General features: G+C 60.2%; 3 protein-coding genes and 4 non-coding genes across 9 annotated transcripts in view; 1 reads left to right on the top strand and 6 right to left on the bottom strand.

Moving 5' to 3' along the window:
• Positions 1 to 846: 846 nt before the first annotated feature.
• On the bottom strand, positions 847 to 5,507 carry SURF2 (surfeit 2). Its single transcript, XM_068553643.1, has 6 exons — positions 5,390 to 5,507; positions 5,147 to 5,301; positions 4,320 to 4,423; positions 1,998 to 2,186; positions 1,655 to 1,821; positions 847 to 1,358 (listed from the first exon to the last, which is right to left on the bottom strand). Exons 1-6 carry the CDS (start codon positions 5,465 to 5,467, stop codon positions 1,275 to 1,277), a joined length of 777 nt encoding a protein of 258 aa, XP_068409744.1. The 5' UTR covers positions 5,468 to 5,507; the 3' UTR covers positions 847 to 1,274.
• On the top strand, positions 5,451 to 9,860 carry SURF1 (SURF1 cytochrome c oxidase assembly factor). The gene is given in 11 exon segments (XM_068553650.1): positions 5,451 to 5,519; positions 5,521 to 5,592; positions 5,594 to 5,671; positions 5,750 to 5,801; positions 6,730 to 6,863; positions 6,946 to 7,028; positions 7,898 to 8,089; positions 8,978 to 9,050; positions 9,136 to 9,298; positions 9,521 to 9,602; positions 9,681 to 9,860. Coding segments are annotated over 11 exon segments (1,053 nt in total). The 5' UTR covers positions 5,451 to 5,465; the 3' UTR covers positions 9,751 to 9,860.
• A 197-nt stretch (positions 9,861 to 10,057) lies between these two features.
• Positions 10,058 to 12,808, bottom strand: part of RPL7A (ribosomal protein L7a) — a 304,745-nt gene continuing 301,994 nt past the window's right edge. For 2 of the 3 annotated variants that reach the window (XM_068553641.1, XM_068553640.1), the window contains exons 2-8: positions 12,650 to 12,771; positions 11,949 to 12,098; positions 11,506 to 11,646; positions 11,228 to 11,307; positions 10,777 to 10,907; positions 10,399 to 10,468; positions 10,058 to 10,226 (exon numbers count right to left, since the gene is read on the bottom strand). In XM_068553641.1, coding sequence (XP_068409742.1) covers positions 10,122 to 10,226; positions 10,399 to 10,468; positions 10,777 to 10,907; positions 11,228 to 11,307; positions 11,506 to 11,646; positions 11,949 to 12,098; positions 12,650 to 12,771 — 799 coding nt within the window. In that variant the 3' untranslated portion in view covers positions 10,058 to 10,121. The remainder of the gene's footprint in view (positions 10,227 to 10,398; positions 10,469 to 10,776; positions 10,908 to 11,227; positions 11,308 to 11,505; positions 11,647 to 11,948; positions 12,099 to 12,649; positions 12,772 to 12,808) is intronic. The other variant, XM_068553639.1, reaches the window with a different exon arrangement.
• On the bottom strand, positions 10,563 to 10,629 carry LOC137771044 (small nucleolar RNA SNORD36). The gene has a single exon (XR_011075267.1). It is a non-coding gene; the product is annotated as a small nucleolar RNA SNORD36 (small nucleolar RNA).
• On the bottom strand, positions 10,978 to 11,050 carry LOC137771043 (small nucleolar RNA SNORD36). The gene has a single exon (XR_011075266.1). It is a non-coding gene; the product is annotated as a small nucleolar RNA SNORD36 (small nucleolar RNA).
• On the bottom strand, positions 11,385 to 11,459 carry LOC137771042 (small nucleolar RNA SNORD36). The gene has a single exon (XR_011075265.1). It is a non-coding gene; the product is annotated as a small nucleolar RNA SNORD36 (small nucleolar RNA).
• On the bottom strand, positions 12,177 to 12,251 carry LOC137771046 (small nucleolar RNA SNORD24). The gene has a single exon (XR_011075269.1). It is a non-coding gene; the product is annotated as a small nucleolar RNA SNORD24 (small nucleolar RNA).

Here is a 12,808-nt window from a genome sequence, read left to right as displayed (position 1 = left end):
CTGGGGCTGTGCGTGCTTCTTGCTGTTCTCCGCTCGTCCACCTCCTAGCGATGCCTCTGTGCCTCCCACGGGGAGTCAGGGTCAGACCGACACGGTGAGGCTGGCCTAACTCAACAAGGCCCTCCTTGGAGGCTTCTCGCAAGCCTTGCCTTGGAGCCGATCTCACCTTCTCCGGTTTGCTCAGCTAGGGGTGCAAGCCTGAGGGCCTCCCCAGGGCTGCTGGGGCCAGTCCTGAACCCAGATCCACGTCTACCTTCCAGGCCAGAGCCAGGGTGAGGTGGGGAGCAACCCCGCCCCGCCCCAGCAAAGCCCCTGGTCAGCTTCCCAGGGCACGGGGGAGGCCGGCTCTTACCCACTAGCGCTCTTAGAACCTTTCCAGCACCCACCTGTGTCCCCGCCACTGCAGAGGCTCAACCCAAGACGCTCCCAATCCCTCCCCCAGTGGCCCTACTCCCCGAGGAGTATTTATAAGTTCAGAGGGCTTTTCTACTTCAGTCACTGGGATGCTCCCACACCAAGGGGGTTTTCTGACTCAGTGTCGCCATCTGGGCAGGGTGGTGTCTTGATCTACAGCCCCCTCCCCGTTACCCCAGCATGATGGCCCTGATGAATGGCGCTCTTGGCCAGGTCGCAGTTGCTCCGTGACACAGTTTCTGGCAGGGTACGGGTCTTCTTCGGCCCCCTGCTAGGAAGACCTTTCTGGTTTGTAAAAACTGAGATTGACCCTGGTGGCCAGGTGGCGTGGTGGCCACCAGGCCCGCCTCCCCTGGCCCTGCGTGGGCTAGTGCTCGGGCTGGGGGTCGATGCCTACTCGGGGAGAAGAGAAAAACAGGATCTACCAATTGGTTTTGGCACAACGATTTCTGAAAAATTTTTTGCTTTATGGGGGAGATAGTTATGAATCTCATTTTACGCTGTATTTTATATCTTAGTTGTGTTTGAAAACATTTTGATTTTTGGAGACACGTCAAAATAAATAGTGGCATTTGTATGCAGTGTGATCCTCTGGTGTCGTCCAGCCAGGTGGGGACCGGCCAGGGCTCTCCTCGGGTGCCCCCTCCGGGGTCCCTGCTGCTTCCTGGGGGTGGGGGTGAGACCCTGACATCCGCGGGTCAGACCCCCCGGCCCGGCCTTCTGGGGCAGCAAACGAGGAGTGGATGGACTTCCCACCAGTTAGGAGGACGCGCGGCGGGCACCTTGAAGAGGAACACGGCGTGGATGCCGGGAGGGTTCTCGAAAGGCTCTCAAGATGTGTTTTCTCCAGCAACTTTCCATTAACCTGACTGTTTGAAAGAGCTGAAGCTCTTAGGTTTGCGGTGATGACTCTTGAACTTCTTTTTCAACGAGCCGGACTGCTTCTGCGGCACAAACAGAGAATTCCGATCAGTGGAGGCGTTCTGATCTGACGCAGGGGTGCTGTGAGCCCGGCCCCCCCAATCCCGGCCCGCAGAGAGGAAGAGGCTTTAGTGGAAACTCCTGGGCAGCAAACCAGGAAGCAGCCCCCCGCCCCCATTAGAGCAGCCTCGGCGCTTATCTTACGTATCCTTAGCTTGAGATTTCGGTTGTGAGAAAGGTGTTTTATTTTTCTAAAGAAGCTGAAACCATGGCTAGAAGAAGCCGCCGCCACGCCGGCAGCCCTGGGGGTGGCACCCACCTTCCCGCGCTTGAGGACCCGCTCCCGGCCCACGCCCACGGCCTCGCTGTCTCCAGGGCCCATCTCTCTGCGGCGTCTTGGCTCCTCGTCCTCATTCCCCGTCAGGAAGTCGTCAGTGCTGTCCCCGTGCTCGGTCCCCCCCAGGTCCTTTTTGGTGAACAGCTCGGCTGGAAGGAGCAGAGGTTTGGGCTGCTTTAGGTCGAGTCCCCCACCTGTGCCGGGGGTCAGCCGGGCCCAGGACCAGAGGACACACACCGGGAGGGAGCTGCTGACGCAAACCGGGTGGACGGTCGCCACCCGAATCCAGAGGATGGGGAGGGAGAGGGGGCGCGTCCCAGCTTACGTGGGTACAGGTCTGTCATGCTGTCGTCACTGTCACTTGGGGCGGCGCCGTCATCGCTGGACGCGGGTTCCCAGAAGGCTTCTCTAGGGCCGGGTGGCCCGTCACTGCCCTGCTGGTCTTGCCTCCTCCTCCTCTTGTGCCGCAGGCAGGCGGGCACGAACTCCACATGCTGCTTCTGACACGCCTCGTCTGGGAGACAAGACGCGCACGCGGCCCGGTTCCCGCCTCGTCTCCCCACAGCCCTCCGGGAACAGAGCTGAGCTCTGCCAGGGCCCCCAGAACCCCCCCGCCCACAGGTAAAATCGGCAGAGGAAGGCGAGCGCCATCAGCTCGGTTCCTAGAGGGAGAGCAGGGGGGCGCGTGGGGACGCGGGCCCGGGGCAGGAGGGTGGCGAAGGCCTCCCTCTTCTCTCCTCCCCGAGGAGGATGCGCCTGGAGCAGCTGTTCTCTGGCTCCAGCCGGCCGCGGCTGGGAGGGCGCTGAGCGGGCACAGGAAGCCAGGCCAGCCTGTCACCCGGAGACTGAAGTCCCCTCAGGCACAGCGGCCAGGACCCCCGCTGGATGGCGGGGCTCAGCGAAGTTGGTGCCTGGCCCTTGCCGACCCTCGGCTCAGAGCAGAGAGCGGGGACGAGGCGTCCACGGAGAAGCCTCGCTGGAGCCACACCGTCCCCTCCCGCGCCGAGGACTCGGGGCAGCCGGCTGCTGGAGCTCGCCCTGCATCGGCTCTCACTGTCCCCCGACTCCAGCCCATCGTCACTCACGGGGTGGACAAGCCCTGCCGGGCCCCGGCCCTCTCGTCACCGCCCACCTGCGGGGCCCCCTCCACGGCCGCACGGGCGGCCCCGTCACCAGCAGAGCGGAGCCCACGCGTGGCCAGGCGCCCCCGCCCCGCGCTCCGCTGCCAGAGCGGCCCCGGCGCCTCCCCGGCCCGTCCCAGCGCCTGGGCCCGGCCTCGGAACCGCGCCCCTACTCATGGGGAAGCCCAGCCCCTTCCCGCCCTCGCCGAGCAGCCGAGCAAGGCGCCCAGGAGCCCGTGTCCCGCCTCCGCCGGCCCCCAGCGCCGCCCGCAGCCTCCTCTCTTCACTGCCCAGTAAGGCCTTCCGGCTCGTCCTCCTCGCCTGCCTTTGGGTCGTCAGGCCCGCCCGCCCCGCCCGCCCCGCCCCAGCCGCTCCTCCTGCCCCCGCCTCGCTCGGGGCTCGGGGCTCCCGGCCCGCTCCGGCCCGGCTCTGTCCCCACCTCGCCGCCTCCGTCAGATCTCAGGTCACGCTTCAGCCCTCCCCTGCCCTCCGGGGCCGTCTGACGAGGCTACCGCTCCCGTCCCTGAAACTCCTCCCTGCCTCAGACACGACCGCACCGGGCTCCTCGGCTCCTGCCCGGGGCTCCTCCGAGCTCAGTCCCGGCCCTGTCACCCGGCTCCACGCGATGCAGACGCTGTGTCTGTGTCACCGATCTGCATCATCTGAGGGCTGGTCCGTGTTCCCAACGGCCACCCGCCCTGATCCGCCTCCACTTGTAACGTTCGAAGGAACCTGTGCTCTTCCCCAGAAAGCCGTTCTTCAGACTCCGCTCTCCCACCCTCGTGATGTCATCAGCCACCAGCTGTCACACCAGAACCTTGGGAAGCACAGCTGGTTTCCCCCCTCTCCCTCACTGCCCCCGTCCACTGATTCTATCCACAAAACCGTTAGAAACCTCCCACATCCTTCCATCTGCCCTGCCAGCACCTGGTGACCCAGCCACCGGCATCTTCACCTGGGTGACTGCACAGCAACCGGGTGGCCCCTCCCACTCCTCCCCTCCCCTCCCCTCCCCTCTCCCCTGGCAGCAACATGTGATCCCGAGACACAAACAGATCAGGCCAGTCCCTGCTTTAACCCTTCCAGGGCATCCCCACTCCACGGCTGCCAAGACCCTCTGTGGTCTCATCCCCACCCGCCTTTCTAACCCCACCTTGCCTGGTGGCACAATGGCCGTCCTCCAGACACCCCCCCCCCCAGCCAAGCGGAGCACTCGCCCCGACCCCCCCGCAGTCCCTCAAGTCTCAGTCTAAAGAGAAACCCTCCGAGAGCCTCCTGCATAAGGCAGGTCCACCTGCCTCGCTTCTTCACAGCACTTAACACAACCTGCATCACTTCGGAGTCTGCCTCTGGCTCTGCACCGTCTCTACCGTCGTCCCTCTCCTCACTGTGCTGGGACCTGGCCCACTGCATCCACCAAGTACCACCGAAGGATGCCCAGGCTGCTGCTTCTGCGTTCTAGGGGTGCCGTCCTGGGGGAGGGCAGGCAAGCACCCAGACACCCGTGTCCCGCCTCGGCTACTTACATTTCTGCAGAGCCCTCTGGTATCGCCGGCCCTGGGTGTGCCTCAGCACGTGCTCCGGGGACTTGTTGATGTGCCGCAGGGTCAGTTTGCAGAACAGCTGGTGCCTAAGGGGACAGTTCACAAGCAAGAATCCGGACCCATGGTTCTCCACCCTGGCCTCCCCCACACAGACTGACAGGGGAGGTCTACCACGTGGTTTGGGCATCAGGATTCTTAAAAGCTCCCAAGCAACTGCAGTCCACAGCCCGGGTGGAGAAGCACTCATCCAGGCAGACTGCGGCCTCTCACCGTCTGCCTGGAAAACAGGCCTCAGCAGCCTCGCCGGACTCTGCTCCAGCACGAGAGAGGCACGTCGGCGAAAGCCTGGCAAAGTGCTGGATAGTGGGAGCGTCTGCCATCCCCCTCTTCGTTTTGACTACTATTGTCAACCGTGCGCTCCCAGCTAAATCAAAGCTCTCCTTTAAACTAAAGATAGGGAAACGACCGCATTCAGAACCTCAGGTGACAAAGCACAAGCGTCCCACTCCTCCTGAAGCACAAAGGCCCAGGTGACAAACCTCACGTTTACAAAAAAGCAAACACGCACGGGGGACGGGCCTCACTTGAGATCCCAGGCGACTCACAGCTCCAGGACGCCCACCTGGATCTCAGGTCTCCTATCTCACGGGAGGGTGGGCGCTGCAGAACAGGCCGCGTCTTTGAGGAGCGCTCACCCAGCGGGGAGGGGTCGGGGCTTCGGAGTCTACCCAGCTCCGGCCAGACTCAGCACTAGGAACTGTCCCACCCTAGGCCTCCCCGGCAGTGCCGGACCCGCCCCGGCCACGTACGGGTTCTTGGTGCTGGGCACAATGTGCGGCGCGAACTCGGCGTAGTCGAAGGCCGGGGAGGCGCGGACCAGCCGCCGGTACTTCTTGCCGCGGGTGTAGACCTGGAGCTCCGGCAGGCGGCAGGGCAGCTCGTGGCCTGTCAGAGCGCACCTCACCTGCGGGCGGGAAGGCGGGGCGGTCACGGGGTCCGGGCGGTCGGGGGTCCCGGGGCCCGTCTGGGGGGGTCCTGTGCCCCCAGCCCACCTTGCGGGCGCCAGGCTCCAGCCGCAGGCTCGGGTGCTCCTGCAGGAAGGCGCGCACGTCAGCCGGCGGCTCGCTCATGGCTCGGTGCGCGCGGAGCTGGAGGCCGAACGTCGTTCGAATCACGTGGGCCGGGGGCGGGGCCGGACGGCGCCCCGGAAGCAGAAGCCTCCAGATCCCGGAAGCGCGCGCCCGGGCTGGGCGATGGCGATGGCGGCGGCGCGGCGGGTGGGGCTGTGCGCGGCGAGGCTGGGGCCGCTGCTGCGGGCGGCGGGCGCGGGGCCGGTGAGCGGAGCGGGGCGGCCGGGCTGGGGGCGCGCGCCCGGAGTGGACGAGCTCAGCCGGCCCCTCGAGTCTCCGCAGGCCCCGGCCCGCGCCGTCCGGAGGAGCGTCCTTGGGGTCATCTCGCGCCCAGGTGAGGACTCGTCTAGGGGTGCCCTCGGCACCTGGGAAAGCCGCCCCACCCGTCCGTGCCTCCGCTTTGCCGGGTCGCGTGGCGTCGCGATAAGCCCTGGAACTGCCGCCCGAGCCTCTTGAGTCGGGCCCCGGGTGCGCGCGGGCTCTGGCCGGCGCTGTCGTCCGCGCTGCCGCCCGACACGCTCGGCCCGAGACGTGCCGTAACCGCCCCACGGCTCCTCGGGCTGATGCGGGGCCAACCCAGGACGGAAACCGTGTGGGCTCCTAAAGGAAAGCCTGGCTAATCACCACAGTTTGCATGTTGCCTTCAAGGCACAGCAAAGGGTATTTGTGTGTAGAGTGCTGTGTACACTGTAAAGGCACGTTGCACGCCTGCTCCAGGCCTGCTTTTTTACAAACCTCAAGACCCGTGATGCTTTCCGTTGACGGGACTCACCCTCTGAGAGGTTAAATGTACTTCCTGTGTTCGTTTTGCCAACTTTAAATTTATGAACGATGAAAAAGAACAGCTGTTCTGAGAGTTCTGTAAACCACTCTCCTGAGTGTATCACGTTCTGTCTGCAGAGCACAGTAGCCCGTACCCGTGCGCCCTCATGACAGGATACATCTCAGCATATTCTTGCACGAAAGGCGTGAGGTGGTTCCATGAATTACCCAGGGTCATGGTTGGTGGCAGAGCCAGGACTAAGCCCTGGATCTCATTCAGTGGGTGAATGTCCACTGAGTGGGTGTCATGCGCTGGGCACTGGGTTAGGAGCTGGGCTGGACGCAGGTGCTGCTGGTGGGCTCCCGACTGCACGTGGTGGCCTGGGCCCTCCTCCTGTACCACGTTCTCTCCGGTAGTCATGGCAGCTTCAAGGAATTGGCTGCTCCAGTTCTTTGTTCCAGGGCTTCCGGCCCCATGCCCGTGTTGTAACATCTACTAGGGTTGCTCTGGAGGCCCAGCAGGTGTGGCAGCTCTTCAGCCGGAGCAACTGCCGCAAAAACAGAAGACGACTCCTTCCTCCAGTGGTTTCTGCTTCTCATACCTGTGACTGCCTTTGGCCTGGGGACGTGGCAGGTAAAGCCTGACTTCTCGCGCTCCTGGCTCTGAGCCCTTGACTCTGCTGCCACCTGCTCGGGCTTATGCCCTGTGTCCATAGGTCCAGCGCCGGAAGTGGAAGCTACAGCTGATCGCAGAACTAGAGTCTAGAGTTATGGCCGAGCCCATCCCGCTGCCCGCAGAGTGAGTGTGTGTGGCCGCCCACCCGGGGCTGGGCTCACTTGAGGTCAGCAGTGGGGCCTGGCTGCCTTCCTGACTCTGATGAGAGCCCTCAAAATCGGTGGTCCTGCTAGGCTTCCTGTTGACACCCGACTGCCCTTGTGAAGCTGCCTGACATATGTACATAGAAAGATCTTTGAACCTGGATTTCGCGCTTTTTCCAGACCCAGTGTAGCTGAGGGATCCCCCCACAGTGCTGATGGCCTTCTGCAGCAGTAATTCTTAGCTGGAGGGGAGGGCACGCGCATGTCAAGTCTGGACATGAGAACGGTACTGTGAGAAAATGCGCAGGCATTCTACTGCCTTCTCCCCTCGTTTAAAAGCACTGTCCTAGGAATTCCCTGGTGGTCCAGTGGTTAGAACCCCACGCTTCCACCGCAGGGGGCCCTGGTTCCATCCCTGGTCAGGGAACTAAGATGCCACAAGCTGTGCGGCACAGCCAAAAAAAAAAAAAAAAAAAAGGGCACTGTCCTAAGAGTGCCAGCTAAAATCACAAAAGCTTTCCAGTCAAAGGAGCAAACAAGTGGGTCACATTCGGCTTGCAGATGACGGTTTTGGCCCCACGTATTTTATCACGTTCACGCAGGAGGCCACAGCTTTAAGCTTTTCTTGAAAACGTGGACTGTTGGGCAGCACAGATCCACGTTCCCATGTGGCATCAAAGGGATCAGCTTCCCCCTTTGGAGGGCACATCACGCAGACCCCACTGTGGCGGTGTGTCACCTTCTACATTGCTTCTCAGGCCACGGTGGGCTTCGTGGTTTGCAGACCCTTGAGAGGGTTTGTCTTCCTGCCAAACCTTGCTTGGTCTCAGCTCCTGCCCTCCCTCATAGCCCGATGGAACTGCAGAACCTGGAGTACAGGCCAGTGAAGGTCAGGGGGCACTTTGACCACTCCAAGGAGCTGTACATGATGCCGCGGACCATGGTGGACCCGGCCCGGGAGGCCCGGGAGGCCGGCCGGCTCTCATCGGCGGCTGAGAGCGGTGCCTACGTGGTCACTCCCTTCCGCTGCACTGACCTGGGGTGAGTGGGACGCGGGGGAGCTGACTGGCCTGGCAGATGCGGTCCTTCCCATCTCCTTCCTTCTCAGCCCCCAACCCTGGGGAATCCAAGAAACCCAGACAAGCTCGACTCCTTGGGAGCTTGAAATGTGTAATTCTGACATTATTAAGCCAATTAACTTGTTACTGAACAACACCTGCCCGCTGAGCTCTGAAGGGGAAGGAAGGAGATGAAATAGGCCTCTTTGGAGAAACGGTCGATGAGTGGCCCACACGTTTAGTGCTTAGGGTGCAGCCTGAGGGGCCAGCAGAGGAACTCAAGAGAAAGGAACCCCCAGCCCTGCAAGGGAGGGAGTCGACTCGAGGAAGGCTTCCCAGGGGCTCTGGGTCGAATAGTGAGTGAACGAGATGGGCAGAGTACCCCAGGGGAAGGAGATGACATGTACACGATGGGGGCTCTGCAAGATCGGTAAGTAGAGCAGCTTCCCAATGGTAACATACAAATGAAACCCCAGGTCCCTTGTCAGCCCCCAGCTTTCTGGTTTTAGGTCTGGGATGGGCCCCGATGCTGCGGCTTGGGGACTCCCCTGGTCAGGATGGGAGATTGGGGGCAGACACGTGAGGCAGTAGTTGGGAGGCGGCGGGGCGCTGTTGGTCAGTGGCCGCGTGTGCAGCAGGTGAAGCACAAAGCAAGCAGAGGCCGCTGCTGCTGGTGATGGTGGCGGTGGCGGGGAGGCCGCAAACCTACAGCACTCACGGGTCGGAGGCACCCCCTCCCCCCCAGCTAGCTCTACTAAACTCTTAAACCCTTCCTCGTGCTGTCGTCCGGGAGGTGCCAGAATGACCATTAGTGACCACCTTTATTCAAAAACCGTCCCCTACCTGAAACGGCGTGCTCTTACTATTCTAGAGTCACCATCCTGGTAAATAGAGGGTTTGTGCCCAGGAAGAAAGTGAATCCAGATACGCGGCGCAAAGGCCAGGTAAGGGGCGTGAACCTGTCCCCCGTAGGAGCTGATTCAGGCTCCACGCAGGGCCCCACAGAGCATCTCACCCCTTCCTGGGCAGGTTGAGGGAGAAGTGGACCTAGTCGGGATGGTGAGGCTGTCGGAGACCAGGAAGCCCTTTGTTCCTGAGAATAACCCCGAGAGGAACCAGTGGCATTACCGGGACCTGGGGGCCATGGCCAGGCTCACAGGCGCAGAGCCCATCTTCATAGACGCCGACTTCAGTACGTTGTGACCAGCCCGCCCCCCAAGGCCCTGTTCTACCTGCCTCTTGACCCTGGGCACCTCCCTGTCACTTCCGGCCCAGCGCGGGTGTCGGTGGAGTGGGAGCGCGCCTGACGTGCGCTGAGCGGAGGGCAACACGAGGGGGCTGGCTGACTGGCCACTGCGTGCCAAGCAGCTGGTAGCACAGGCCACGGTGAGGACACAGCCCCCCGTCCCTGCAGAGAGCACAGTCCCTGGAGGACCCATCGGAGGGCAAACCAGAGTCACGCTGAGGAACGAGCACGTGCAGTACATCCTCACCTGGTGAGCCCGGGGCCGGCCACTCTTGCTCCCTCCACCCTCCCTTCAGCCCCTGACACCGTTCATTTCTTTCAACCCAAGGTACGGACTCTGCGCGGCCACCTCGTACCTGTGGTTTAAGAAATTCCTAAGCCGGACTCCTGGTGTGTGACGAGCTTGGCGGATGTAGCCCTGTCCCTGAACAGCTGAAGCCACTTCGAGAGATTCGACTGACTTTAGGCTGATAACGTGTTATCGGTATAAATAAATCTCTACATCGCATGTGTAGCGCCTTCCTTCTACCCAAATGAACCAGTCGATCTAAGATCCGGGCTTGGTTCAGAGCATTCAAGGTATTCAAGTACTGCTTAGCTTTTTCAAAACTGGACCAACACGCAAGTGCTGCCCTATGAGGGATAAAGACCCAGGGTTTACTTGCCACTGTCCCAAACTTTTAGCCCAAAATGCCCAACGCTGGCTGAAGAGGAGGTTTTTTTTATTATTATTATTACTTTTATGTACAGAAAAATCAATAGTGTACACTTAGCCCAGTTTGGTGGCCAGTTCTTTGGCCTTTGCCTTTTCCAGCTTGGCGATGCGAGCCACTGATTTGGGACCCAGGACGTTGCCTCCCCAGTGACGGCGGATCTGTAACAAGACGACAGGCAGTCAGCTTGGCGGGTCATTTCATGCACTTCTATTGGGTTGTTCCAAGTTGACTGGTAAATACAACTGCTCAGAAAGAGCCGAGAGCCAGCCAGTTTCTGACTAAAGATGCAACTTACCCAAAAACAATATTCTGTATGAGTGTGCTACCTACCTCATCATATCTGTCGTTGTAATTGGTCCTGATGGCTTCCACCAGCTTAGCCAGAGCACCTTTGTCTTCCCTAACCAGGCAGAGGGAAAAATGTGGGTCATTAGCCTCTCAGTTACCCTTCCAGAAAGCAGCAGCGACTTCCTTTTTAGCTCCAACACAAACCTTCTGCCTCAGATACAACATGACAACATGGTTTATTCAGGTGAAGAAATTCATAACCATCATCGGCAAAAGTTCAGAAAAAAGTATTCTTTTAAAGTTGGTCTTTAAGGTAAAGATCCCGAGAAACTAAGCAAACTTGGTGGGGGGGGCGGGGGGCGGGGGAGAAGGTTGTCCCCTAGTGATTCTTGGGAATTCTGGGCTACACTGCACACTTACGAGTTGACTTGTGTGAAGGCCACGGTGGTGCAGGTCTTCCTGTGGACCAGACGCCCCAGCCTGGCCTTGCCCTTGATGATGCAGTAGGGGACCCCCATCTTACGGCACAGGGCAGGCAGGAAGACCACCAGCTGGAAGACAGCGTTAGCTCTGGAGAGTATTCTGAGCAGAAGCAGTAACTTAGAAGCTAACGTGGCAGCGATTGCTCAGGGTTAAAAAGCTCCTGCACTTGTACTTCAAGGTTTAGTTCAGTGAGAGTGTCACATCATTGCAACAGCCACCAGGTGGGTCCCTTGCCAGGACGTCCTCAGGCGGAAAGCTGACAGTCCTCGCCACCCTGCGACGGCCTCTGCCAGACCCAGTATTTGGCTTTGAGCTATCTTCCCGGTACAAACGAGGACCCAACCGGTCTAAGGCCAGCAGTCGACGCTTGAGAACAAGTCACACATACCTCGATGGGATCCACGTCATGTGCGATGACCACCAGCTGAGCCTTCTTGTTCTCCACCAAGGTGGTGACAGTATTAACCCCTAGAACATACAACCAGTCTGCGTGGCAGAGGGGTGGGGCTGCTGGGCACAAAAGCACTTGTACCGGGGGCCCCGCTATGACTCAGGGTTAAAAAGCTCGGATTTTACTCTTCACGGTGATTCCAGGTGAAGAAATTCACGCATCATCGCCAAGAGCCTGCCCCACCACTCACCCTCGTCGAGGACGGGCCCACTCACCTGCGCGGAGGACGGGTGGCCTCTTGGTGGGGACATCCCCTTTGCCTGCAGCTTTCTTCTCAGCTCGGGCCAGCAACCTCTGCTTCTTCTCTTGCTTTGTCTCTGGTCTGTACTTGTGGGCCAGCTTAAGCAGTTGAGTAGCTGAAAAAAGACCGCCAGTTCAGGTCGATAGTTTAAAAGCTTAACGTCACTTAACCGTCACAAATGCTAGGTCACTGTCCCGAATACAACCGCGGTTCAAGAGATCTCAGATCGTATACGGTATCTCTTTAGTATATCACGTTCTGGAAACTAGACCCGGAATCCTAGGTTCTAACAAGCGAACGTACTGAAGATACCCACTGCCCCTTTACAGGCCTCAGCTCTGCCAGTGTCCAAGTAAAGGTGGCGACCACGCCCAAGAAATCCCTCCCCAGCGTTGCTTTTCTGCCACAGAACCCCACCTGTTTGGCGGTCCAAGGCCTGGGTGAACTGGTTAATCGCGGGCGGCACTTTCAGCCGCTTATAGAGGATAGCCCTTTGCCGCTGCAGGCGGATGTAGCGGGGCCATTTGACAAAGCGGGTGAGGTCCCTTTTGGGCTGGATGTCCTGTCCTGAGAAGTAAAGGGCAACACCGTGAGGCTCAAGCTCCTCGTCAAGCTCGTGTTCAGCGCCACGCAGAAGGGCGTCGGTGCATCAGCGATCTCGGTGCTTTAAGATGGCACCACCACCTCTCAGACAGCAAACGTTCTTTCGCGTCACCTGCACACAAACACCTAGGATCACAGAAGAGACTAGCGACACCTCTCCTCCTTCAACGAGCAGCCAAGGCGTACGTCAGGACCGCGGTCCCATGGCCTCTGCTCTGGCAGAGCTGGTCGTGTGACGGCCAAGCTGAATCCCAACGGCCAGTACCTGGGCTCCACGCTGCCACACGCTCAGGTGCGCCGTCATCGCCCCCTCTCAGAGAAAGAGGTTAAGAACCGAGCCGGGTTACAGCTAGAAAGCGGCAAACACGCGAGAATCCCCATCCACGTAGCCTCGACCCCAAACTCACTGAATTCTAACAAGGCCAAGACATGACCTTCTGTTCGATAGACTGTTCTTCTTCGTTGGGGGGTACCACTTAAGCAGCCGTTTGCAACATTTCCCGTCTCCTACTCACCAATGCCAAAGTTCTTGGGCCTTTTCTCGAACAAGGGGTTGACCACCTTCTTGGCCTCCTGCTTCTTCACCACAGCAGGGGCCGGGGCCACCTTCTTGCCCTTGGCCTTCTTTCCCTTCGGCTGGGCGAAAAGAAACACCCAGTTCAACCGCCGCCTCC

The sequence above is a fragment of the Eschrichtius robustus genome, chromosome 10 (genome assembly GCF_028021215.1).
Source record: "Eschrichtius robustus isolate mEscRob2 chromosome 10, mEscRob2.pri, whole genome shotgun sequence".
Taxonomy (NCBI): Eukaryota; Metazoa; Chordata; class Mammalia; order Artiodactyla; family Eschrichtiidae; genus Eschrichtius; species Eschrichtius robustus.
Note: the sequence above shows the minus strand (reverse complement) of the source record. Positions and strands in the feature narration are given on the sequence as shown.

Excerpts from the sequence above, each read along its gene's own strand:
- SURF2 (XM_068553643.1), bottom strand. The coding sequence starts at position 5,467 with ATGAGCGAGCCGCCGGCTGACGTGCGCGCCTTCCTGCAGGAGCACCCG. Across the intron at positions 5,302-5,389 it reads TGGAGCCTGGCGCCCGCAAG|GTGAGGTGCGCTCTGACAGG; the intron begins GTGGGCTGGGGG and ends TCCCGCCCGCAG. Across the intron at positions 4,424-5,146 it reads GTGCCCAGCACCAAGAACCC|GCACCAGCTGTTCTGCAAAC; the intron begins GTACGTGGCCGG and ends CTGTCCCCTTAG.